General features: G+C 47.0%; 2 protein-coding genes across 2 annotated transcripts in view; one reads left to right on the forward strand and one right to left on the reverse strand.

Annotated features, from left to right (window-relative positions):
• The first annotated feature begins 3,499 nt into the window (after positions 1 to 3,499).
• On the forward strand, positions 3,500 to 9,835 carry LOC135823506 (threonine synthase-like 2). The gene is made up of 3 exons (XM_065336352.1): positions 3,500 to 3,982; positions 6,639 to 6,934; positions 8,110 to 9,835. Exons 1-3 carry the CDS (start codon positions 3,760 to 3,762, stop codon positions 9,037 to 9,039), a joined length of 1,449 nt encoding a protein of 482 aa, XP_065192424.1. The 5' UTR covers positions 3,500 to 3,759; the 3' UTR covers positions 9,040 to 9,835.
• Positions 9,836 to 10,681: 846 nt separating this feature from the next.
• LOC135823514 (E3 ubiquitin-protein ligase HECTD3-like) overlaps positions 10,682 to 27,533 on the reverse strand; it is a 41,015-nt gene continuing 24,163 nt past the window's right edge. The window contains exons 21-23 of the mRNA XM_065336359.1: positions 26,471 to 26,549; positions 21,780 to 21,854; positions 10,682 to 11,990 (exon numbers count right to left, since the gene is read on the reverse strand). Of these exons, the coding sequence (XP_065192431.1) occupies positions 11,882 to 11,990; positions 21,780 to 21,854; positions 26,471 to 26,549 (263 nt within the window). The 3' untranslated portion in view covers positions 10,682 to 11,881. The remainder of the gene's footprint in view (positions 11,991 to 21,779; positions 21,855 to 26,470; positions 26,550 to 27,533) is intronic.

The following is a 27,533-nucleotide window of genomic DNA, read 5'->3' on the forward strand; positions in this document are numbered from 1 at the left end:
AAGGAGAATAATGACTCCTCGTATAAACTACTTCGAAGTATGGACACAGTTCAACAAAACTCGAATGTGGAGCAGGTGTGGAACATTTAATAGCAATCCACCTAACCTCACAACTCGGCACACGGCACATAACTTGGACCGCCAGTGGTATTCTGTTCTGAAGTGTCAAGGGCACACTTTCATTATTTGAAGCTAGCACTGTGAGTTTATCTGGAGGTGTTCAACAACTGTACATGTACTAACAAAGTCAACGTCTTCATGACGCAGCATAGTACGCTGGGGAATGATAGGCTAAGTAGTACTACAGTATTCATGAATGATGTTGGTGTCGCGGCGACCTTGTCGCGCGATTTGTATCATGTTTGTGCCTGTTCTTGTTTCAGTACAAAACGCTAGTTCCATGCCCACGTTCCCGTGCTTTGTATGACTTGTTCTGGCCCACGTATGCATGACTGTACATGTACTTGTCAAGGCACGTGCATGCAGCACAGTTTGGCGCGCTTTTGCGAATGTGTTTGCTTCTCCCACGGTGGTGGGTTTTTATGCTGCTCTTCTTGGACACGAGTGGTTTTCAGTTTTGTTGTTCTCTAGTATTATTCTTCGAAAGAGCGATTACTACAGACTCATTTGTCCTATGATGTGTGCCACCTGTAGAGGTGAGATCGGACTTGTGACCTGTGTTGATAAATCGAGAGATTGGGAATTCTAATCTTTCGACATGGTGCTTTAGTGACCAGAGATTTTCCTCAGTTTATTTAGTAAATTCCGACCAGAGTGATGGAGACTATCGCCCAGCTTGTAAAGTGTAGAGCAAACACGAAGCGACGACTCACACGCCTTCGCCACAATTTAACCCGGGAGCTTGCCAAAGACGCTCCATCACCACACTACCTGCTACGAGATTGGCAGCAGGCTGAACGCCTTGCAGCTGAAATCAATGCCACACAGGCTAGAATCCGCGATCTGACCGAACAGGCGACTTCCTCGGATGTTGAGGACCGCCTGGAGCAACTCGACAAGTGGGAGTTCGAGTTCGATGATGACCTGGAAGTCCTGAGGGACGCACGTACCGTTCTACAGAGGGAGAACCCGTCCGGACTCGCCACAGCAGATGCGGAACTGGAGGCAATCGCCAACTCGAGTCGATCCAGTGCCCCACAGCCTCCCCCACGACGTCCCCAGCCGCTGCCTTGACCAGCGTATCCGAAGCCCATCAGCAGTGGTGGTCCACTCCAAGGGTCCACCTTCCGCTCCTGCGAGCCCTCCTGTGACTGCTGTTAGTCCTGTCCCTGCTACTGGCGCTCCAGCCACTCCAGTCGTCCCGTCTCCGAATGTCTCCGAAGCCCATCAGCAGTGGTGGTCCACTCCAAGGGTCCACCTTCCGCTCCTGCGAGCCCTCCCGTGACTGCTGTTAGTCTTGTCCCTGCTACTGGCTCTCCAGCCACTCCAGTCGTCCCGTCTCCGAATGTCTCCGAAGCCCATCAGCAGTGGTGGTCCACTCCAAGGGTCCACCTTCCGCTCCTGCGAGCCCTCCTGTGACTGCTGTTAGTCCTGTCCCTGCTACTGGCGCTCCAGCCACTCCAGTCGTCCCGTCTCCGAATGTCTCCGAAACCCCCAGCGACCAACTCGTGCGGCAGCTGACAAGGCCCGGCAGAATATTGCAAAGTGGACAGCTGTATCGTTGCTGCACGTACACATCCCACACGCCTGATAAGTTTGACCGTGTCAGAGTGTGAGGATTAGGTGGTGCTTGGTCCAATTGGCAGTGACCTCACAAGCACATAAAACTCTCTGTATGCCTGTTTACCTGCTTGCTGTGTGTGTGTGTGTGTGTGTGTGTGTGTGTGTGTGTGTGTGTGTGCGTGTGTATCTGCATTGCTTATGCTCTATAAGTTACCTCCCGGTGTACATTCCCGGTCGGCTGGAGTGTCGCGGCGACCTTGTCGCGCGATTTGTATCATGTTTGTGCCTGTTCTTGTTTCAGTACAAAACGCTAGTTCCATGCCCACGTTCCCGTGCTTTGTATGACTTGTTCTGGCCCACGTATGCATGACTGTACATGTACTTGTCAAGGCACGTGCATGCAGCACAGTTTGGCGCGCTTTTGCGAATGTGTTTGCTTCTCCCACGGTGGTGGGTTTTTATGCTGCTCTTCTTGGACACGAGTGGTTTTCAGTTTTGTTGTTCTCTAGTATTATTCTTCGAAAGAGCGATTACTACAGACTCATTTGTCCTATGATGTGTGCCACCTGTAGAGGTGAGATCGGACTTGTGACCTGTGTTGATAAATCGAGAGATTGGGAATTCTAATCTTTCGACAGTTGGTCATGTCTTGCTCATTTTCTTCTCATGTTCCAGCAGCCATTCCTTCGTCAATGTACCATGGCCCATGCTATAGTTTCCCAGACTTCCATTGCCTAGCGTCACACGATGGCAAGGCACAAATAGGGGTATGGGATTAGTGCGCATTGCATTGCCCACTGCACGGCCAGCTTTCTCTCTGCCCAACCGTCTTCCTAGTGCACCGTAGGTGATTGTGACACCAGGTTCGGTGCATGCTGTCAGCTCACGCAGAACTTGAGCAGTGAACTCAGGCATCGCAGTTAGGTCCAGAGGGGGCACTGGGCCCATTTGAGCCAAGTCACCACAGAAGTACGCTCTTAGCCAGCTGGAAGCAGCCAATAGAACGTCTTTGGCCTTGCATGACGTGTATGCAGATCCACAGGAACAAGTACATGACTCATCTTCAACAGCAGCTACGTTAGTAATAGCAGTACCCAGCACTGCGAGTTCAGCTGTTCCTATACCACTACATGTACTGGTGACCTCCACTGGCTTGCAACTTACTTTGAGCAGACCCTGGACACTGGCTGTGATTTCAAGTACTCCGAACGGGCATCGGTACGACAGGGAGCACATATCCAACCACTGTGACTTGTTCGCCTACCAGATCCACTACAATGATAAATGTACCTGTGTACATGTGTTATGTCATGTACGACTGTCCAGTCCAGTTCAGTCTTGCAGCTTTGCAACAGTCGTACAGCTTTGCGTTCCGCGTTCTGACATTTACAAGGGAATCATCGACCAAGTAAGTCATGGGTAGAATAAACTTCAGAAATTGTTCAAAATGTATTTCTCTTTCTCTCTCTGTTCCACAAGTAAAGCAAGAATCTGCCTTGTTCGGCTGTGGCTTGTACTTGTTATGTAGTGTGGGGATGGTTGTTGTCCTTAGCTTGATATCCTGAATTGGACTCGGACGAGTTTCAACACGTTGAGAAGAAACTGATTCAAATGATTGGCACGTGCACTCCGAAAAAGGATTTCGATTTCGCGCCACTCGATCTACATGTACATACGTCATTACTGACATTAGCTAGCTACGTCATGTTTTCTACTACCGCGGTCCGCGGTACACAGGAATCCAGGAACACACACATGGCATGTCGTTCGAAGCGAGCGGTTATCATGGTTATGCTGTTGGTGTATCCAGTCCATTATCTTCATACTCCCAATTCCTGGAATGGTACGAATTAATTATTAATATTACAGTAGTACTAGTAGAATAACCTTAGGACCTTATTACTCGTACTCTTGGTATGATTAATAACAAGGAGTAGTAAAATACTTTTCTTCTCCTATGATAGGTGCATGACAAGGACATGAAAGTACGATCCTGAACTGGAGCATTGTCAAACATGAACATAAAATAGGTTGAATTGAATTGAGGTACTGTAAATCAACTAATTATAAAGAGTTATGAAATTCAACAGCACTCGCGGCGGAGTGGTCGGTCAGTCCTTTGAAGAGGCGATTTTGTCAGGGTATGCCGAAGATGGCGGAATCTTACTTCCCGAATCAATCCCACGTGTTTCTCGAGAAATTTTGGTCAGCTGGAAGTCCTTGTCATATGTGGATCTGTGCAAAGAAATTCTGCCACTTTTCATTCCTGAGTCGGAGATTACCAGAGATGAGATCAATGGTGAGCACATTATGTACAGTAATGCATCTTTTGAATGCATCATTTAGAGTTTAGACGACAGCGCTTTATGTACTGTCGTGGACATTGAAATCCGATGGGATGAACGGGGCGGCGTCCTTACTGCTTTTAGCGTGTACCTGCACTGCAGTTCACGCACACACTGTAAAAATGGACTAGCAGTGCTCGCGGCTGCCAGGCCAGCGCCCCATGGCCGCTTGACTTCTCAACGGATTTCGATGTCTGCGACATTAGCATATTAACCAGAAGGCTACCCAAACCGGACGCCCATGCATAATGCATACAGCGGCAATTGTCTCCAGTATAATGTATGCACATACATGTACTTTAGTCCAATGCGGACGGGACTGTGCCACTCGCGATAGACAGACAGCCTAAACGTGGTCACGCCGTCCAGATGCATGGCAAGACTGCATTCTCGGGTCACGGCTTTTATGACTCGTGGAAAGTAGTGGTGAAACGAATATCAAAACTAGGGCTCAAACGGTTAGTCCGATTAACCGGTTGCAGACCGGTTACGAAGAATTAACGGTTAACCGATAAAGATAACGGTTACGCAGTAACTTTTCAGTCAATTTTTCAAGTATCAGGTCGTTGCAAAGTATGCACTTTCGCAGGCTGTCGCACGCGTACGCAATTTCTGGCCTGTCAACTCGGTCATATCTGGTCCCTTGGTGTGAGAGTATGTATCAATGAGCATGCAAGAGAATGTACATGTGTGCGTTGTACTGAATAGGGTACATTTTTTGGATGAGTATAGTCAAATATACGGTTAAAAAAGAGTCCGCAGGATTGCCGTGGCTAATAGGTTATAACCGTTAAACCGACCGTTAGCTTAGCAGTTAACCGTTAGGGGTAAAACCGTGACCGTTTGAGCCCTAATCAAAACCCAGTAGCCGAATATTCTTTGGCTTCACGAACGAACGAACGAACGAATAATCTTTCGTTAACACGGATGACATCACACACCCTCCTCTTAGTCATTTTATTGGATATTGTCACTATTATTAGGCATGACAATTTGACAAACAAAGGCACAAACAAAGGCACATACAAAGGCACAAACAAAGGCACAAACAAAGGCACATACAAAGGCACAAACAAAGGCACAAACAAAGGCACAAACAAAGGCACAAACAAAGGCACAAACAAAGGCACAAACAAAGGCACAAACAAAGGCACAAATTTCTGAGTGCAATAATACTGTAAAACCTGCCTTACTGCCTTACTGCCTTACTGCCTTACTGCCTTACTGCCTTACTGCCTTACTGCCTTACTGCCTTACTGCCTTACTGCCTTACTGCCTTACTGCCTTACTGCCTTACTGCCTTACTGCCTTACTGCCTTACTGCCTTACTGCCTTACTGCCTTACTGCCTTACTGCCTTACTGCCTTACTGCCTTACTGCCTTACTGCCTTACTGCCTTACTGCCTTACTGCCTTACTGCCTTACTGCCTTACTGCCTTACTGCCTTACTGCCTTACTGCCTTACTGCCTTACTGCCTTACTGCCTTACTGCCTTACTGCCTTACTGCCTTACTGCCTTACTGCCTTACTGCCTTACTGCCTTACTGCCTTACTGCCTTACTGCCTTACTGCCTTACTGCCTTACTGCCTTACTGCCTTACTGCCTTACTGCCTTACTGCCTTACTGCCTTACTGCCTTACTGCCTTACTGCCTTACTGCCTTACTGCCTTACTGCCTTACTGCCTTACTGCCTTACTGCCTTACTGCCTTACTGCCTTACTGCCTTACTGCCTTACTGCCTTACTGCCTTACTGCCTTACTGCCTTACTGCCTTACTGCCTTACTGCCTTACTGCCTTACTGCCTTACTGCCTTACTGCCTTACTGCCTTACTGCCTTACTGCCTTACTGCCTTACTGCCTTACTGCCTTAGTGCAGCGCAAACTGTCCTGATATGACAGGATTGCGCTTGATCCAGGGATGCACGGTCAATCCACAGCACTTTGGTGCATGAAAGTTTGTCCAATCAATTCGGGAGTCTGCTTGGTACAGGGTCCGGCAAACACAGGTTTTACTCTATGGCTGTGTTTACATGAGAAATTTCAACCCGGGTCGAGTTCAGCCCGGGTTGAAAGTCTGTACGATAGACAAAAGAGGTGAGCGTTTACATGAAGACAGTTGACCCGGGTCAAATACTGATATGCCGCCAAAAGTCCACTTCTAGAGTCCTGTATGGTCACGTGAATCCGTTCGCGCGAAAATTGCATGTGCAGTGCTGTTCAAACCTGGCGCGAGATACGCACAGAAGTACGTTTGTACGATTTTCTTGACCCGGTTGATTTCAACCCTCCCCTTGGGGGGAGGGTTGAAATCAACCCGGGGCGAAATTTCAACCCGGGTCAAGCGCAATGCGTCATGTAAATGCGCCATTCATTTTGTGCACATGGCGGGTTAAAATCTGACCCGGGTCGAACTCAACCCGGGTTGAAACGCTTCATGTAAACACAGCCTTTGTGATGGTTTAGCATGGAATTCTGGCCGTTCTGTTTCTACTGAAGTACGAAGAATATCTACATGTATTTATAAGTTCTTTGTTTTACAACTCATGTATTCGTGTAATATTATGTTATATCAACATGAAACGGGCATTCTTTTTGCTATTTTGTGCAGGCATTGTTGACAAGAGCTTCACCGACTTTGAGAATGGGGAAGTGGTGAGATTGGCAGAGCTTGGTGATACTCGATTGTGCATTGGAGAGGTTTTCCATGGCCCCACTGGTGCTTTTAAAGACTTAGCACTCAGTGTTTTGGGCCGATGTGTTGACCTTGTGTTGTCACGGCGACGACGCAAGGTCACCATTCTGGTGGGTACATCCGGTGATACTGGCAGTGCAGCTATCCGTAGTGTGTGCGGTTCACCCTGGGCCAATATCATTGTGCTCTATCCCGACGGAATGGTCTCTGAGGTAAGGTGTGAACAAGTGAGAGACATTAGGGAGGTTTAGTTACACGTAACGGATACGGGAACGTGGGTGATACATGTTAAGTTCGTGCAATGGACCCACGCTCGCAATGTTGTGTTTAGTCACACGGAATGAACTAAAGCATGAAGCGAAAGGCCCAAACTTGGCCAAAGACGAAGCTTCGAAGCTCATCGATTATTTTGATTTCGTTCTTCGAACTCTTCTTCAGCTGAGCACCCTCACAGCTTGCACAAATTATTATAAGAAAGTTGGTTGCCTGTACCACTCAAGCTCACACTTTCCCCACTGACTTGACTTGACGGTTGACTGAGTCGTGGCTGCCATCCAGAGCACACAAGAAGTCCATCGAACTTTCTATTCGCCAAACCTGCAAGAAAGCACCACTCCCTGCTCCCTGCGTAGATATGTTAGCATATTCTATCTGTGTATCCGTAGATATGTTAGCATATTCTATCTGTGTATCCGTAGATATGTTAGCATATTCTATCTGTGTATCCGTAGATATGTTAGCATATTCTATCTGTGTATCCGTAGATATGTTAGCATATTCTATCTGTGTATCCGTAGATATGTTAGCATATTCTATCTGTGTATCCGTAGATATGTTAGCATATTCTATCTGTGTATCCGTAGATATGTTAGCATATTCTATCTGTGTATCCGTAGATATGTTAGCATATTCTATCTGTGTATCCGTAGATATGTTAGCATATTCTATCTGTGTATCCGTAGATATGTTAGCATAGTCTATCTGTGTATCCGTAGATATGTTAGCATATTCTATCTGTGTATCCGTAGATATGTTAGCATATTCTATCTGTGTATCCGTAGGTATGTTAGCATAACCTATCTGTGTATCCGTAGATATGTTGCATCCTTTGGATCTCAGGAACAGCTGTGATGGAGATTTTTCAATTATCCAAGAATGAGTTGAAGTGGCAGTAAATTATGTTGTATTGAGGGTACCCCATATAAGTACGAATCTGTGTTATATCTTTAGTTGCCAGCCCTGTTACAAGATAAGTCTCGTTATATTAAAGATAACTTTTCCGATGGCCCAGAGATTATGTACTAACGAGGGATGACCTGTACAGGGGTTTGTTCTATTTGTTACTAATATGTGGTATTCGACTGCTTGTGTTTGCTCTGCTTACCAGATTCAGCGTCTTCAAATGACCACAGTGGATGCACCCAATGTACATGTGTATGCCGTGGAGGGTACATCTGATGACCTGGATGTACCAATACGTAACGTATTCCGTGACTTGGCGCTGGTCAATGAGTATGGTCTGTGTAGTATCAACAGCATCAACGTTGGCCGTGTTCTCTTCCAGTGTGTGCACTACATCTACTTCTACTTGAAAGTATGCGGTGATGACCTGGAGCGTCGACTGCCTGTGTACATACCAACTGGAGCTGCTGGGCACATCACTGCAGGCTGCATTGCTCGACGTCTGACCGGTTTGGACATACAACTAATTGCCTGCGTCAATGAGAATGACATCATGCACCGGTGGCTGGAGACGGGTGTGTTTCAAGTTAGCAGTGCGGTCATGCCGACCTCTAGCAATGCCATGGACATCCAGGTACCGTACAACATCGAGCGCTTACTCTTCTATCTGAGTGATGGTGACTGTGCTCTGGTCAAGAGTCTTATGGATGATCTGGATAAGAAGGGCTTGTTCGTCACACCGCCTGCACTGCGAGAGAGAGCATCTCTATTTATGACAAGTCGACGGGTCACCGAAGCCGAGAGGATGAGCACCATGAAGGAAGTCAGTGATCGCCATTCATATGTCCTATGTCCTCACTCGGCAATCGCAGTGAAGGCAGCATTGGACGACCGTGAAGGCGAAGGGTGTGATCTTTCTGAGTCCCACACTTGCGTGTGCTTGGCAACGGCCACACCAGCAAAGTTTATGTCAGCTGTGCGGAAAGCTGAAGTCACAGTACATGTTCAGCAACCAGACTCCTGGAGCCACCTGAAAGATTCCAAGGAGCGCGACAAGCGTATGCGAAAAGGAGAAGACTGGGAGGCCATGCTCCGTGAAGCGATTAAAAAGTCACACGGCAGCACGGACTTGTAATAGATGCCAATGTACAACAAGTACCTGTTCATGCCTCCACACAGCTACTCAGTTATGATCTGCTGCTGCTGCTGCTGCTGCATATTCACAGGAACCGTTCAGTGTTTACACTCACTGTACGCCTTATATGGTGAGCTGTACTGGATAAGAGTTGCTCGATTTACGTGTGGCTCTGCAATGTATTGGCTTTGACTGCAGAGCCTTGTAAGTATGGTGGCTTGGTGCAATGTTTTATAAAACGTAAACATTGGGAGAATTTGTGCTTAACACCCAGGAGCCAAGGAGTTCGTTATAATATGACTGGACACATTGCATTAGGTTTTTATTCGAATGCTTATTCATGCTCTGTAGACATAATATTATGTTCACTGTATCAAGAGGCTATGGGAGTATGGTGACCAACGTGTAGGTGACTGTTTTGTTTTTGTTTTTCCGTATCGCTGCTGTTTTCCTATATGCTTGTTTTAACATGATCAGTGTTTAGATACTGGTCAGGTCTTAGTCTGTTGCCACGGTTATCGCACTGCCAAGCACATTTTAGCACTCGCTTCTCTTGCAAAACGATATCATTATTTTCTATTTTCCACTCTAGGTAGGAATGCAGTCGCTACTGCTTGCAAATGTAGTGATTGCCACCAAGTGTATGCGCCATCACAATATTATAATTATACACCAAAAAAAGTTGATCTACCAAACAAACAATAAGAGGATGGAAAAAGTGTTTTTGTGTTTCACGCACTATTAAAGGGGCTGGGGCCGTCCGTGAATATCGAACTTTTTTCACCAAACGAATTATTTTAGTTTGGACCCAACCCCTCCCTCCCACCCCATATAAACGAAATTATTTCGTTTTGTGAAAAAAACTTTCTCATTGTTTGAGCTAGCTCTGCCTCTCGGTATTGATAACTCTCTTGGACAGCCTGGAACCTCTCTGTTGTTGATCTACGATAAACTGGTTCTCATTTGCCACCACCTATGTTTCAATACAGCCATCCAGAGCAGAGAAACAGCCAGAACTAAAGCAAGGTTTACACATTTGTTAGAAAATGCCAAATCTTAAAAATAACCAATCATCTCGTGTAAGTACTTTTAGTAGTCATGTGTGTGCGCCTAGCATAGCATAACCCCATTCAAGATCATAATAGCAAGAGTACTGCTGATAATAGGGGTGGGGCACCCTGCAGCTTCATAACTCGAAGAGAAATGGTGAGTACACATGCTCTTTCCCTGGACACTGCAAATTCACAGCTCAGTTCACTGTATCATTATCGACGTTTCGGCAAATCACCATCACCAGGACAGCACAGAGTCGGAGGTAACATTTGTAGTCGGAAAAATATTATCACCGCCAATACTAAAATAACACCAAATTATTGTATATAACCGCTCCTTGGCAGACTTCCACTTCATATCGTATCCTGCTGATGCAGTGAACAGAGTTGTGAATTTGCAGTTACTTTACTGTACCCTTCGTGGGTATGTATGCTTGGAACAGAAGGTATACTTGAATATTACGGAGTGTGAAACCAACAAAGGTGTCAGCAGTACAACGCTACTACTGTACAAGCAGCCAAGCCCGCTGGCACCAGACCCAATGTTGTCCAGCTGGCACATACCCTAGTCACACATGCATACATATAGCTGATTGCGTAGAACAACTTGTCAAGGCTCTCTGGCCTACTAATTATGCCATACGAATGAGTGATAACGTCCAGCGCACAGTGAGCAACACAAGAGGAAATGGCCTACCACAGCGATGTGCCTAACTAAAAAAAGAAGAAGAAGAAAAAGAACCACTATAAAACAAAATAATGTGAGAAAGTGAGTACAATAAAAATAGCAAGCAAAACAGCAATACCTGATGCCCAAGCTTATCTATCAGGTGCCAGCACCTAACGGTCAGAATATCTGATAAACACGTCCAGAGGAGCAGAGGATAATGGCATGTACATGTATACCGTTAGCAACAACAGCAGTGTATATACTAATGGCATGTATACCGTTAGCAACAGCAGTGTATATACTAATGGCATGTATACCGTTAGCAACAACAGCAGTGTATATACTAATGGCATGTATACCGTTAGCAACAGCAGTGTATATACTAATGGCATGTATACCGTTAGCAACAGCAGTGTATATACTAATGGCATGTATACCGTTAGCAACAGCAGTGTATATACTAATGGCATGTATACCGTTAGCAACAACAGCAGTGTATATACTAATGGCATGTATACCGTTAGCAACAGCAGTGTATATACTAATGGCATGTATACCGTTAGCAACAGCAGTGTATATACGAACTGCACAGACATGGTTCACACACTAAAAGGCACACTAGCGGTAAATCCCGGACATGTCAGTCAAGGACAAACGACAAAGGAAAGAACAAACCACCCTGGTGCAGAACCGGCACACGGCACTCTCGCGTGGGATGCAAATCGCAAGTTATTGGACACAATAATAATAATACAATATCTGCTGCCAAACTGATGGGAAGGAAAGAATGTTTAAAAAAAGTTGTATGGCAGGACATGACAAGCAAGCTAGTTATGAGAAGTTAACTTGCGATGACAAATTGCTGAACTAAGAAAAGAAAGCTGGTACAAAGGTATACATGTGTGTTCATGGGCACACACACACACACACACACACACACACGCACACACACACGCACGCGCACACACACGTGCACGCACCCACATAGACGCATGCACATACAGACACGCACATGCATGCACAGCCAAGACGCACCCGTAGAGCCAGAGACAGATCTCTAGAGTAGGCACGAAATAGTGAAATGGCTGCAGTGCTTATGCAATAGTTACCTGCATCATCATCACCAGTCCTCTTCTTCCCCCACTCCATCATCATAAGGACTGGTGTCAGTGTCAATAGCCACACAGTGGTAAGCTGCATAGCGGATCTTCTCGGCAGCAACTTTTGCACTGCAATCGAGCATAAAAACAACAGGACACGGCCAAGAAAAGGATATACTTGATGATCGTCCTTTTTTCAGAAAAAAAGGGGAGGGCGGCCGGATTTTATTATTATAGTTTTTAATTTTTTATGCATTATTGCTTGATCACTGAGGGTGCGTTTGGTTGGTATGATCAAGAGTACATGAAAACCAGAGTGTGCAGCTTGGGGCCTTTTCTGCTATGGGTGTCTGTCACGGCGGAATTCCGTGATTACATCATATTTGGCGCAGATCTAAGGCGGGAAATGGCGTAGTGCGTACAACTGAGCTGCAGTTGTGCAGAAAGAGACCTGCTTGAATCCTGCTTGTACGCACTACATCACTATTATTATTATTATTATTATTATTATTTTACAAGAAGTCGGAGGCGGATAATACTTTAATAACGAAGGTACGTGTTGGGTCGTAAGTATCCACGCAAACACACATCCAGTCAAAATAAGGCACTTGTCAAAGTATCCGAACGTTTTCGGTCCCTTCTCATCAAGGATTATACAGGGAATGGCTCAAGTTGGAAAGACTAAAACTTATATAGCGTAAAGATATGAGATAACAACACTCGTGACAAGGTGGAAAAAGTATCAAGTTCAGCACGACACAAAACTCGAAGGAAATAATAATAGCGACAAGAACATAGTGAGCAAATTAAGTTACATTGCTAACACCTCGACGAGGAGTAACACCAAACAATTGTAGCGACAACACATTTTCTTTCTGTACGCAAAGTTCAGGATCTAACTTACGGATATACAAAGCTTCTAACACAGCCAGATGCAACGCACATCTACCACGTGACAATATTGAGAACACATTATCACTGTACAACTCACGACAATTGGTACGGGATGACAGATGTTGCTTGATGGACGAAGTGCGATTCTTAGCTCCGTTGGGTGCAGTCTCCTCCAATGTCCCGTCATCTCGCCTCTTCGCGGCATCACCACTAACACTATCATGTGCCGTTAAGTTTTGTTCCGCTTGATGCGCGTGAGTGTCGTCCTCGCCGTGGTCGTCCTCCAAAATGTGCTGTCCAGTCCATCGGTGGATCTTCCTCTTCCTGTGAAGATATCACTGCATGCCCGTCCTCCTCCGCGTGTATAGCGCAGGGTCCAGCTGAGAACGGCGTGAAAGATGGTGAAAGACCGACACGTAAACCACCGAAATTGACAAAGGATCTGTCTGCGTCGGGAAGGGTTACGCGAAGCCAAGTAAAAATACGGACTGGTGAGGACGCACGTACAACGACAACGGAAGTGACAACAACAGTCAATATTCGAAAACGTGGTAGACCGCGAAAACGAACCTCAATATCGAACACCGGACAAGTTGGAGCAAGAAGATCAATAGAAATCCGCAATGGAGGAGACGTAGCTGAAAGGACACTGGGCATCGCGCACACAACGGCTAGCGTCAGAAAACGTGGAAGGCCGCGGAAAAGCAAAGAGACGGATAGTGGTGATGCCGCGAAGAGGCGAGATGACGGGACATTGGAGGAGACTGCACCCAACGGAGCTAAGAATCGCACTTCGTCCATCAAGCAACATCTGTCATCCCGTACCAATTGTCGTGAGTTGTACAGTGATAATGTGTTCTCAATATTGTCACGTGGTAGATGTGCGTTGCATCTGGCTGTGTTAGAAGCTTTGTATATCCGTAAGTTAGATCCTGAACTTTGCGTACAGAAAGAAAATGTGTTGTCGCTACAATTGTTTGGTGTTACTCCTCGTCGAGGTGTTAGCAATGTAACTTAATTTGCTCACTATGTTCTTGTCGCTATTATTATTTCCTTCGAGTTTTGTGTCGTGCTGAACTTGATACTTTTTCCACCTTGTCACGAGTGTTGTTATCTCATATCTTTACGCTATATAAGTTTTAGTCTTTCCAACTTGAGCCATTCCCTGTATAATCCTTGATGAGAAGGGACCGAAAACGTTCGGATACTTTGACAAGTGCCTTATTTTGACTGGATGTGTGTTTGCGTGGATACTTACGACCCAACACGTACCTTCGTTATTAAAGTATTATTATTATTATTATTATTATTATTATTATTATTATTATTATTATTATTTGGAAAGGATTGGGAGAACTTCATATTCAAAGGATCAGTCGGGGAAGTGAACTGCCTGAAAAGAGAAAAAAACGCCAGACCCACCAGGACTCGAACCTGGGACCCTGCTTGTCATGAGCAATGCTCTAACCACTGAGCTATGGGACCAGGCTGAACCCAGAAGGCGCTGACAAGTTTTTCACTCCAAAGGCAGCTCACAACACGTGCCACACATACTGATGGCACTTGGGTCTTTTTCCCTCCCCCAGGGGACCAACCACGGTCAGTTTCTGGAAACTACCAGAGGTGAAAGAAAGTGATTAAATTTGGAAAGGATTGGGAGAACTTCATATTCAAAGGATCAGTCGGGGAAGTGAACTGCCTGAAAAGAGAAAAAAACGCCAGACCCACCAGGACTCGAACCTGGGACCCTGCTTGTCATGAGCAATAATGCTCTAACCACTGAGCTATGGGACCAGGCTGAACCCAGAAGGCGCTGACAAGTTTTTCACTCCAAAGGCAGCTCACAACACGTGCCACACATACTGATGGCACTTGGGTCTTTTTCCCTCCCCCAGGGGACCAACCACGGTCAGTTTCTGGAAACTACCAGAGGTGAAAGAAAGTGATTAAATTTGGAAAGGATTGGGAGAACTTCATATTCAAAGGATCAGTCGGGGAAGTGAACTGCCTGAAAAGAGAAAAAAACGCCAGACCCACCAGGACTCGAACCTGGGACCCTGCTTGTCATGAGCAATGCTCTAACCACTGAGCTATGGGACCAGGCTGAACCCAGAAGGCGCTGACAAGTTTTTCACTCCAAAGGCAGCTCACAACACGTGCCACACATACTGATGGCACTTGGGTCTTTTTCCCTCCCCCAGGGGACCAACCACGGTCAGTTTCTGGAAACTACCAGAGGTGAAAGAAAGTGATTAAATTTGGAAAGGATTGGGAGAACTTCATATTCAAAGGATCAGTCGGGGAAGTGAACTGCCTGAAAAGAGAAAAAAACGCCAGACCCACCAGGACTCGAACCTGGGACCCTGCTTGTCATGAGCAATGCTCTAACCACTGAGCTATGGGACCAGGCTGAACCCAGAAGGCGCTGACAAGTTTTTCACTCCAAAGGCAGCTCACAACACGTGCCACACATACTGATGGCACTTGGGTCTTTTTCCCTCCCCCAGGGGACCAACCACGGTCAGTTTCTGGAAACTACCAGAGGTGAAAGAAAGTGATTAAATTTGGAAAGGATTGGGAGAACTTCATATTCAAAGGATCAGTCGGGGAAGTGAACTGCCTGAAAAGAGAAAAAAACGCCAGACCCACCAGGACTCGAACCTGGGACCCTGCTTGTCATGAGCAATGCTCTAACCACTGAGCTATGGGACCAGGCTGAACCCAGAAGGCGCTGACAAGTTTTTCACTCCAAAGGCAGCTCACAACACGTGTCACACATACTGATGGCACTTGGGTCTTTTTCCCTCCCCCAGGGGACCAACCACGGTCAGTTTCTGGAAACTACCAGAGGTGAAAGAAAGTGATTAAATTTGGAAAGGATTGGGAGAACTTCATATTCAAAGGATCAGTCGGGGAAGTGAACTGCCTGAAAAGAGAAAAAAACGCCAGACCCACCAGGACTCGAACCTGGGACCCTGCTTGTCATGAGCAATGCTCTAACCACTGGTGGGTCTGGCGTTTTTTTCTCTTTTCAGGCAGTTCACTTCCCCGACTGATCCTTTGAATATGAAGTTCTCCCAATCCTTTCCAAATTTAATCACTTTCTTTCACCTCTGGTAGTTTCCAGAAACTGACCGTGGTTGGTCCCCTGGGGGAGGGAAAAAGACCCAAGTGCCATCAGTATGTGTGGCACGTGTTGTGAGCTGCCTTTGGAGTGAAAAACTTGTCAGCGCCTTCTGGGTTCAGCCTGGTCCCATAGCTCAGTGGTTAGAGCATTGCTCATGACAAGCAGGGTCCCAGGTTCGAGTCCTGGTGGGTCTGGCGTTTTTTTCTCTTTTCAGGCAGTTCACTTCCCCGACTGATCCTTTGATTATTATTATTATTATTATTATTATTATTATTATTATTTAGGAATGGGTTTGCTCCCACATTGGAGCTCGCGCTATTCCGCCGACGACTTGACACTTGACTGACTCACGACTGCCATCCAGAGAACACGAGAAGTCCATCGAACCTTCGACTCGGCAAACCTGCAAGAAAGCACCACTCCCTGCTCAATACACAGTGTTTCGGGGAATTCACCCCTCATCAGTTGAGCTTGAGTAGGCTGAGGAAGATTGTGCCTGAAGAGCACCACTTATATAGTGCTGTCCAGGCACAAACATCACCAGGGATACAAACTTACAGAGACACTCCGTTTCCAGCGCGACAAACACCTCGTGAACACCAGATAGCAGCGTGAGTCAGTTATCGCTCCTGGACGGTGAGAACAGACGAAGAGGACCCTCGGTCATTCACAACGCTGTCACCTCCAAACCACCTAGTCGCACGCCCGCGCTGGGCACAACAGTACGAAATAGAGGTTGCGACTTCGGCGATGATTTTGTTTAGGAATGGGTTTGCTCCCACATTGGAGCTCGCGCTATTCCGCCGACGACTTGACACTTGACTGACTCACGACTGCCATCCAGAGAACACGAGAAGTCCATCGAACCTTCGACTCGGCAAACCTGCAAGAAAGCACCACTCCCTGCTCAATACACAGTGTTTCGGGGAATTCACCCCTCATCAGTTGAGCTTGAGTAGGCTGAGGAAGATTGTGCCTGAAGAGCACCACTTATATAGTGCTGTCCAGGCACAAACATCACCAGGGATACAAACTTACAGAGACACTCCGTTTCCAGCGCGACAAACACCTCGTGAACACCAGATAGCAGCGTGAGTCAGTTATCACCGTCCAGGAGCGATAACTGACTCACGCTGCTATCTGGTGTTCACGAGGTGTTTGTCGCGCTGGAAACGGAGTGTCTCTGTAAGTTTGTATCCCTGGTGATGTTTGTGCCTGGACAGCACTATATAAGTGGTGCTCTTCAGGCACAATCTTCCTCAGCCTACTCAAGCTCAACTGATGAGGGGTGAATTCCCCGAAACACTGTGTATTGAGCAGGGAGTGGTGCTTTCTTGCAGGTTTGCCGAGTCGAAGGTTCGATGGACTTCTCGTGTTCTCTGGATGGCAGTCGTGAGTCAGTCAAGTGTCAAGTCGTCGGCGGAATAGCGCGAGCTCCAATGTGGGAGCAAACCCATTCCTAAACAAAATCATCGCCGAAGTCGCAACCTCTATTTCGTACTGTTGTGCCCAGCGCGGGCGTGCGACTAGGTGGTTTGGAGGTGACAGCGTTGTGAATGACCGAGGGTCCTCTTCGTCTGTTCTCACCGTCCAGGAGCGATAACTGACTCACGCTGCTATCTGGTGTTCACGAGGTGTTTGTCGCGCTGGAAACGGAGTGTCTCTGTAAGTTTGTATCCCTGGTGATGTTTGTGCCTGGACAGCACTATATAAGTGGTGCTCTTCAGGCACAATCTTCCTCAGCCTACTCAAGCTCAACTGATGAGGGGTGAATTCCCCGAAACACTGTGTATTGAGCAGGGAGTGGTGCTTTCTTGCAGGTTTGCCGAGTCGAAGGTTCGATGGACTTCTCGTGTTCTCTGGATGGCAGTCGTGAGTCAGTCAAGTGTCAAGTCGTCGGCGGAATAGCGCGAGCTCCAATGTGGGAGCAAACCCATTCCTAAACAAAATCATCGCCGAAGTCGCAACCTCTATTTCGTACTGTTGTGCCCAGCGCGGGCGTGCGACTAGGTGGTTTGGAGGTGACAGCGTTGTGAATGACCGAGGGTCCTCTTCGTCTGTTCTCACCGTCCAGGAGCGATAACTGACTCACGCTGCTATCTGGTGTTCACGAGGTGTTTGTCGCGCTGGAAACGGAGTGTCTCTGTAAGTTTGTATCCCTGGTGATGTTTGTGCCTGGACAGCACTATATAAGTGGTGCTCTTCAGGCACAATCTTCCTCAGCCTACTCAAGCTCAACTGATGAGGGGTGAATTCCCCGAAACACTGTGTATTGAGCAGGGAGTGGTGCTTTCTTGCAGGTTTGCCGAGTCGAAGGTTCGATGGACTTCTCGTGTTCTCTGGATGGCAGTCGTGAGTCAGTCAAGTGTCAAGTCGTCGGCGGAATAGCGCGAGCTCCAATGTGGGAGCAAACCCATTCCTAAACAAAATCATCGCCGAAGTCGCAACCTCTATTTCGTACTGTTGTGCCCAGCGCGGGCGTGCGACTAGGTGGTTTGGAGGTGACAGCGTTGTGAATGACCGAGGGTCCTCTTCGTCTGTTCTCACCGTCCAGGAGCGATAACTGACTCACGCTGCTATCTGGTGTTCACGAGGTGTTTGTCGCGCTGGAAACGGAGTGTCTCTGTAAGTTTGTATCCCTGGTGATGTTTGTGCCTGGACAGCACTATATAAGTGGTGCTCTTCAGGCACAATCTTCCTCAGCCTACTCAAGCTCAACTGATGAGGGGTGAATTCCCCGAAACACTGTGTATTGAGCAGGGAGTGGTGCTTTCTTGCAGGTTTGCCGAGTCGAAGGTTCGATGGACTTCTCGTGTTCTCTGGATGGCAGTCGTGAGTCAGTCAAGTGTCAAGTCGTCGGCGGAATAGCGCGAGCTCCAATGTGGGAGCAAACCCATTCCTAAACAAAATCATCGCCGAAGTCGCAACCTCTATTTCGTACTGTTGTGCCCAGCGCGGGCGTGCGACTAGGTGGTTTGGAGGTGACAGCGTTGTGAATGACCGAGGGTCCTCTTCGTCTGTTCTCACCGTCCAGGAGCGATAACTGACTCACGCTGCTATCTGGTGTTCACGAGGTGTTTGTCGCGCTGGAAACGGAGTGTCTCTGTAAGTTTGTATCCCTGGTGATGTTTGTGCCTGGACAGCACTATATAAGTGGTGCTCTTCAGGCACAATCTTCCTCAGCCTACTCAAGCTCAACTGATGAGGGGTGAATTCCCCGAAACACTGTGTATTGAGCAGGGAGTGGTGCTTTCTTGCAGGTTTGCCGAGTCGAAGGTTCGATGGACTTCTCGTGTTCTCTGGATGGCAGTCGTGAGTCAGTCAAGTGTCAAGTCGTCGGCGGAATAGCGCGAGCTCCAATGTGGGAGCAAACCCATTCCTAAACAAAATCATCGCCGAAGTCGCAACCTCTATTTCGTACTGTTGTGCCCAGCGCGGGCGTGCGACTAGGTGGTTTGGAGGTGACAGCGTTGTGAATGACCGAGGGTCCTCTTCGTCTGTTCTCACCGTCCAGGAGCGATAACTGACTCACGCTGCTATCTGGTGTTCACGAGGTGTTTGTCGCGCTGGAAACGGAGTGTCTCTGTAAGTTTGTATCCCTGGTGATGTTTGTGCCTGGACAGCACTATATAAGTGGTGCTCTTCAGGCACAATCTTCCTCAGCCTACTCAAGCTCAACTGATGAGGGGTGAATTCCCCGAAACACTGTGTATTGAGCAGGGAGTGGTGCTTTCTTGCAGGTTTGCCGAGTCGAAGGTTCGATGGACTTCTCGTGTTCTCTGGATGGCAGTCGTGAGTCAGTCAAGTGTCAAGTCGTCGGCGGAATAGCGCGAGCTCCAATGTGGGAGCAAACCCATTCCTAAACAAAATCATCGCCGAAGTCGCAACCTCTATTTCGTATTATTATTATTATTATTATTATTATTATTTTCTTCAGACTTTTCCCGTTTGTCTCTTTCCCTCAAAACCAGTTAATATTTTATGACTTGGGGCTCCCCGCGTGCTAGTTTGTACGTGAAGTGTGTGGGTACAGTGAGGGCTGCGTCCCACCCGCCTGTGTGGATTCACAGGAAGTGTGAGTTACGAAGTCTGAAGAAAACGTTGAACGGTCTCTGCTTGGATGACGACTACACCATAGCTCAGTGGTTAGAGCATCGCTGGCTACAAGCGAGGGTCCCTGGTTCGAGTCCTGGTGGTGACAGTCAATTTTTTCTTCAGACTTTTCCCGTTTGTCTCTTTCCCTCAAAACCAGTTAATATTATTATTATTATTATTATTATTATTATTATTATATGCATTCCCGCGGCAGCGTCAACAGTGCAAGTGCAAGTCGCCCATGCACAAACACCGTCCACACGTTCGCTTATGCTGGACATGGTAAGAGAAGCAGTTGACATAGGAGACATAAAGACAACAAGCACAAACGTAGCTGTAAATCCTTTGTGTATAGAATGTTTAAAGTGTATTGAGCGATATTTCCGTGATCTGGGAAAAAGGTGACGGCGCGGTTTCATCGCCGCAACCTCTACTTGCAGATCATATCCAGTAGCTGCCTCCATTCGCTTCGAACTGCAGCTACGTCTGATAGGCGCTCCAGATCTTCCAGGCTCTGCAATCGCCCGCACGCAGCTCGGTGGAGGTCGTCGTCGAGCTTCACCGGCAGGGTGATGCGAGGGCGGCCTCTCCACTTGTGGTCATCACATTGAAAGTAGCTGACCATGCTTAGGACGGCGGGGGCTACATCACTAAAATGATGTAATCACGGAATTCCGCCGTGACAGCCACCCATCCGAGCTGCACACTCTGGTTTTCATGTACTCTTGGTATGATCTAGAACAGGATTGAACAGCTGGTGCACACGGAGCAGCCTCATGCCAACCAATCGATTCTCCAGAAACAGAGCACATTTTCGTGAAAAGGGTGCCAAACTTGGTTAGCATTCTTCAAAAATGTGTACGAGTCACCATGGTTACTTTGTACGGTACAACGAGTGCATGCCAAGTTCAACCAAAAGCGTATGCACACGACCATTTGGGACCAAAATTGATGTTCCCGCGTGGTTTCACTGTGAAAAAGTGAAACTGCTCGGTCTCCGTACGTACAGTTGCCACAGCATCGTCTCTCTCCGTACTGTCTCTTTCTCATCTATCTTATATATGCGCACGCTCGGTGTAAATACGTCAGTCCTTGTCTTGTCCCACAATGGACTCCTGCGTGGCTTGCAAGCCGAACACAACATGCTTCACTAGCATAGGTAAAAAGGTATGTGAACCACATTATCGCAAATTAGCGCCAATGCGCTTTGACATTTCAGGCCCATCAAGAGGTGAAGCGCTTATTTCAGCGAGGCACTTGTCTTAGGAAGGTGGCTAGCTGTATGCCCAGCGTTTCACCAAGTAAGCACCATAACCGTCATACGGATGAGCAGAGCAGTACAGCAATGGCATACCGTATTTTTCATAGTATAGTGCGCACCTTTGTATAACGTGCACCCCGAATCTTCGATGGGGGTGCGCACTTCAATCTTCATTGAAGTACATGCATTTCATATTCGGAGCATAGTGCGCACCTGCGATTTAGGGCCTAAAATAGCACATCTAAAGTGCGCACTATACTCCGGAAAATACGGTACCACACCATAGCACGCTAGACACAAGCATGGTATGCGACATGGTGGCAAAAAGCGTACCGACTCGTGGCAAATCTGCAGGTTCGAAGTGCGGCGATTATTTCCCGAAAATAAGGTACTTCAAATTGAAAGTAGATGCCCAACACTATCTGGCATATTTCAAGTTTACCCACCAACCGTAGCACGCACACATGCACACACCCACACCCACACACAAAGAGCAACATGTGCTTGGACTGCACATGCACACACCACACAATTCACTTACTTCGGGTAGTTTGGTAGAAACAGAGTGCTGGAGCAAGTGGCAGACTCGGGCAAAGCGTCATTTAGTGCACCGTCCCTGCGAAACGCCAACACATACAATACAGACATAGTTAGCAAAACAGCCAGCATGCTAGCACTTTTCCAAATGACAACAGGTTTCTTTTTCGAAGAATGTTCTATTTACAGGAGGGTTCTGTTGATGGAGGAATGTTCTATTTACAGGAGGGTTCTGTTGATGGAGGAATGTTCTATTTACAGGAGGGTTCTGCTGATGGAGGAATGTTCTATTTACAGGAGGGTTCTGTTGATGGAGGAACGCACGGCAGCGGTGGCGGCAGCGGCATCAAACAGCAACCTTGCTCAGATCATTTGTCCTGGAAAGCATCAAACAGCAACCTTGTTAATCATCAGATCAGTTGTCCTGGAAAGCATCAAACAGCAACCTTGTTAATCATCAGATCAGTTGTCCTGGAAAGCATCAAACAGCAACCTTGTTAATCATCAGATCAGTTGTCCTGGAAAGCATCAAACAGCAACCTTGTTAATCATCAGATCAGTTGTCCTGGAAAGCATCAAACAGCAACCTTGTTAATCATCAGATCAGTTGTCCTGGAAAGCATCAAACAGCAACCTTGTTAATCATCAGATCAGTTGTCCTGGAAAGCATCAAACAGCAACCTTGTTAATCATCAGATCAGTTGTCCTGGAAAGCATCAAACAGCAACCTTGTTAATCATCAGATCAGTTGTCCTGGAAAGCATCAAACAGCAACCTTGTTAATCATCAGATCATTTGTCCTGGAAAGCATCAAACAGCAACCTTGTTAATCATCAGATCAGTTGTCCTGGAAAGCATCAAACAGCAACCTTGTTAATCATCAGATCAGTTGTCCTGGAAAGCATCAAACAGCAACCTTGTTAATCATCAGATCAGTTGTCCGGGAAAGCATCAAACAGCAACCTTGTTAATCATCAGATCAGTTGTCCTGGAAAGCATCAAACAGCAACCTTGTTAATCATCAGATCAGTTGTCCTGGAAAGCATCAAACAGCAACCTTGTTAATCATCAGATCAGTTGTCCTGGAAAGCATCAAACAGCAACCTTGTTAATCATCAGATCAGTTGTCCTGGAAAGCATCAAACAGCAACCTTGTTAATCATCAGATCAGTTGTCCTGGAAAGCATCAAACAGCAACCTTGTTAATCATCAGATCATTTGTCCTGGAAAGCATCAAACAGCAACCTTGTTAATCATCAGATCAGTTGTCCTGGAAAGCATCAAACAGCAACCTTGTTAATCATCAGATCAGTTGTCCTGGAAAGCATCAAACAGCAACCTTGTTAATCATCAGATCATTTGTCCTGGAAAGCATCAAACAGCAACCTTATTAATCATCAGATCAGTTGTCCTGGAAAGCATCAAACAGCAACCTTGTTAATCATCAGATCAGTTGTCCTGGAAAGCATCAAACAGCAACCTTGTTAATCATCAGATCATTTGTCCTGGAAAGCATCAAACAGCAACCTTGTTAATCATCAGATCAGTTGTCCTGGAAAGCATCAAACAGCAACCTTGTTAATCATCAGATCAGTTGTCCTGGAAAGCATCAAACAGCAACCTTGTTAATCATCAGGTCATTTGTCCTGGAAAGCATCAAACAGCAACCTTGTTAATCATCAGATCAGTTGTCCTGGAAAGCATCAAACAGCAACCTTGTTAATCATCAGATCAGTTGTCCTGGAAAGCATCAAACAGCAACCTTGTTAATCATCAGATCATTTGTCCTGGAAAGCATCAAACAGCAACCTTGTTAATAGTGGTGAAACGAATATTCGAATATTCGAACATTCGTTCGGTTTGTCACATTCGAATATTCGTTAAGTCACATTCGAGTATTCGTTACGTCACTTCGAATGCAGTGCCTGTACATACATGCACGTCGAACATAGCACATTGCAGTGTGTACAGCCTGCCTGTGACTTTGTGCTGCATGTATGCACATGTATGTCCATACTGGACTGCCAATGGTTCACATAATGTGTATGAACTTCGAAGTAGCCTTATGTGGCAGTACATTTTATGTGGCACTACCGTTTATCATACCTAATAATACCAAGAGTACATAACCCCCCAGAGTGTGCAACGCCGATCCAGCTCTGCATAGGGTCTTGGTCGAGCGGAATCGGATCTTCTGATGTCATGCGTACACTCCACACCAGCGCAAGGCCGGTCTCGAGGCAGGGCACCATTGTTTTTGATCCAAGAGTACCCGCGACTCCCCGGGTTCCCCTCAGATGTGTACGGTATTATGACGCAAAGATCCGATTCCGCTCGACCAAGACCCTATGCAGAGCTGGATCAGGCGTTGCACACTCTGGGGGGTTATGTACTCTTGATAATACTGACAATATCCATCAAATGACTGGGAGGAGGGCATGTGATGTCATCTCTGTTACCAAAAGAATATTCGTTCATTCGTTCGTTAAGCCGAAGAATATTCGGCTAGTAGGTTTTCACATTCGTTTCACCACTACTTGTTAATCATCAGATCATTTGTCCTGGAAAGCATCAAACATCATTTGTCCTGGAAAGTTCAAGAAGCCTGTACAGTGAAACCTGTCTAAGGCGACCCCTCAAGGGACGAGAAAAAGTGGTCGCCGTGGCCAGGTGGTCTTCTTATCCAGGTTCAGTGGGTCACGTGACCATATCCGCATGTGACACATCATTTTGATCAGTGTATCACAGTGCACACACTTATGCTACTCTAGCACGACTCATGTGCCTGGGGTCCTCAGACCTGTCAAGTGTTGTGCATGCACCATGTAGATCTACATCTACACTTCCTGCACTGATGTGTAGATCTACCATGCATGGTGCACCATGCAATACGTACATTTACATGTACTAGCACTGTGCAACGCGGTCGCGGCCGACTCGCGGGTGGGTGGTCGTCGGTCGCGTTGAGCGAGAGGTCGCCTTATCCGAGTTGTTTTGAATGTGAATGCGTCCGTGACAAGGAAAAGTGGTCGCCATTACAGGTTTTACTGAAGTTACTTCTTCAAGTGTTACAGCTATTAGTTTTATCAAGAGTACATAACCCCCCAGAGTGTGCAACTCCACTATGGGTGCTGACCCGACAGAATTTCAAGTTGACGTCCTTTTGATGATGCAATGCGCACTGTACACGGATTATCAGACGAATCCGGAACCTGTAGTTGACCGAAGCGGATCGATCCTGTACAAATTATTGCAAAGAAAAACGTGTGATGCGTTGACACCCGTACACATGTTGTAAATCACTGGTGCAAGGAGCATTGCGTCATAAATAATGATGTCAACTTGAAATTCTGTCGGGACAGCAGGGTATGTGGGAGTTGCACACTCTGGGGGGGGGGGGGGGGGGGGTTATGTACTCTTGGTTTTATGAGAGCACCAAACTCCACCTTGCCAGTACCGTCAGTTGGATAGTGAATAACCAGTCAATGTATTCATCATCAGAGAACTGAACTTGTATGCAAACTTTCCAATAAGAATATGCACTCATGAGCAACGCACACAAACACACACAGACATATGCAGATGCACATACGTACCCACGGACCTGTACTCACACGTACGCACGCACGCACCTACACACCATGTACCATGTATACGCCCGTCGCGAGAGAAGCACACAAATCTGCAAATGCACTGGATGTGCACCCACGGATAGCAGATCTGATTCTGAATGAAACAGATCAAGACAAGCGCCAGATAACTGTCTAATCCACAAAACTGGCGAAGCCATGTGAATCGACCCCCCAATGCACACCTGGTCTACACCACACGGAGTACATTGGAATAGGACGGCCAAGACAGTTACCTATGCACACCCTGCACTTGCTGGGATAACCAGTTATACAGCAAGCTGCTTTGATAGAAGCGCACACACACACACACACACCCACACACACACGTCACGCACACACACACACACACACACGTCACGCACACACACACACACGTCACGCACACACACCATTGGACCATTGGACGGCCATCGCCGGAGGCGATGATAGCGATGCTATGGCAGAAGCCATAGCAGCTTGTGCTGGGATTGCACTATTCAACAGCTTGCAAGACTGAAGAATTGACCGCCACCATTCAGCCTGGTCTACACCACACAGCTATGAAGTGGCTTTTTCTGGCCAGTGAATCCCTATTTTCTGGTCTTTTTCATTTTTTCCCGCACATACATCACACCACATACTCCGACATGCACTGACTGTTGGTAACCACCCAGGAGAATGAAGGAAAAGTCAGGAGGAGTCTGAGAAAGAGAAGAAAGACGTGTGTGACCATAATCGTCGGGAATCGAACCCGCAACCTCTCGATTGGAAATCGCTGCACATACCACTGCACCATATGGCACACACACACACACACACACACACACACACACACCCACACACACACACACACACACACACACACACACGTCACGCACACACACTTCACACACATACACCCACACACACACACACACCTCAGACCTGCCCACCGCAGAAGCGATGATAGCGAACAGTTATGTTAGACATAGCAACTTGTGCACACACACACACGCACGCACGCACGCACGCACACACACACACACACACACACACACACACACACACACACACATTGGATATAAACAGCAGGTTGGCAACATACCATCGACCTGGGCAAAGCCAGAGGGGTGCGGGTAAGCGTCTACGTCCCGTGACGAACCTCAAGAAACGACTCCGCTCCTCTGTACATGTAAACAGGATGAAACAACGCCAGATATATTTTACGGGGCGTTGCAGTAAAATATATAACTGAAATATGGCTTGTTTGCTGGCCTATTGATCAACTAGATGAGGTGAGATCTGACAAACATAATGATATAAGACAATAACAGTGTGTGTATGTCTGCGGGTATGCATAAAGACTGAGCAAGTTCTTATATTCATCCATGTAGCTACATACTTCCTCTGAAAACTTTGTGACTTCGATCGAACTGTCAGCTCTCGTGAATTGAGCGACGGTGGCTAAGAGTGAGACTCAAACGTTGCTAATTTGTTTGTATAATAGGGCGCGTGCTGTTGGTACAACCTAGAACAGGATTCACACAGCACGTTTGGTTGGGACTGCACCTTTTCTGGATCGGCAAGAACAAGAACATGTTCTGCTTGCTCCGGCCTTGAGGCCAGAGCAGCCAATGCATTTTCATATCACTGTAAAACCTGGCATCCCAAGAGTGCCTGGTCATAGAGAGATGACATGGTGGCATCCCAAGAGAGCCTGGTCATAGAGAGATGACATGGTGGCATCCCAAGAGAGCCTGGTCATAGAGAGATGACATGGTGGCATCCCAAGAGAGCCTGGTCATAGAGTGTCAGTGATGACATGGTGGTATCCCAAGAGAGCCTGGTCATAGAGAGATGACATGGTGGCATCCCAAGAGAGCCTGGTCATAGAGAGATGACATGGTGGCATCCCAAGAGAGCCTGGTCATAGAGAGATGACATGGTGGCATCCCCAGAGAGCCTGGTCATAGAGAGATGACATGGTGGCATCCTAAGAGAGCCTGGTCATAGGGTGATGACATGGTGGCATCCCAAGAGAGCCTGGTCATAGGGTGATGACATGGTGGCATCCTAAGAGAGCCTGGTCATAGGGTGATGACATGGTGGCATCCTAAGAGAGCCTGGTCAATGTGTGGTCATAGGGTGATGACATGGTGGCATCCCGA

The sequence above is a fragment of the Sycon ciliatum genome, chromosome 1, assembly GCF_964019385.1.
Source record: "Sycon ciliatum chromosome 1, ocSycCili1.1, whole genome shotgun sequence".
NCBI classification, from domain to species: Eukaryota; Metazoa; Porifera; class Calcarea; order Leucosolenida; family Sycettidae; genus Sycon; species Sycon ciliatum.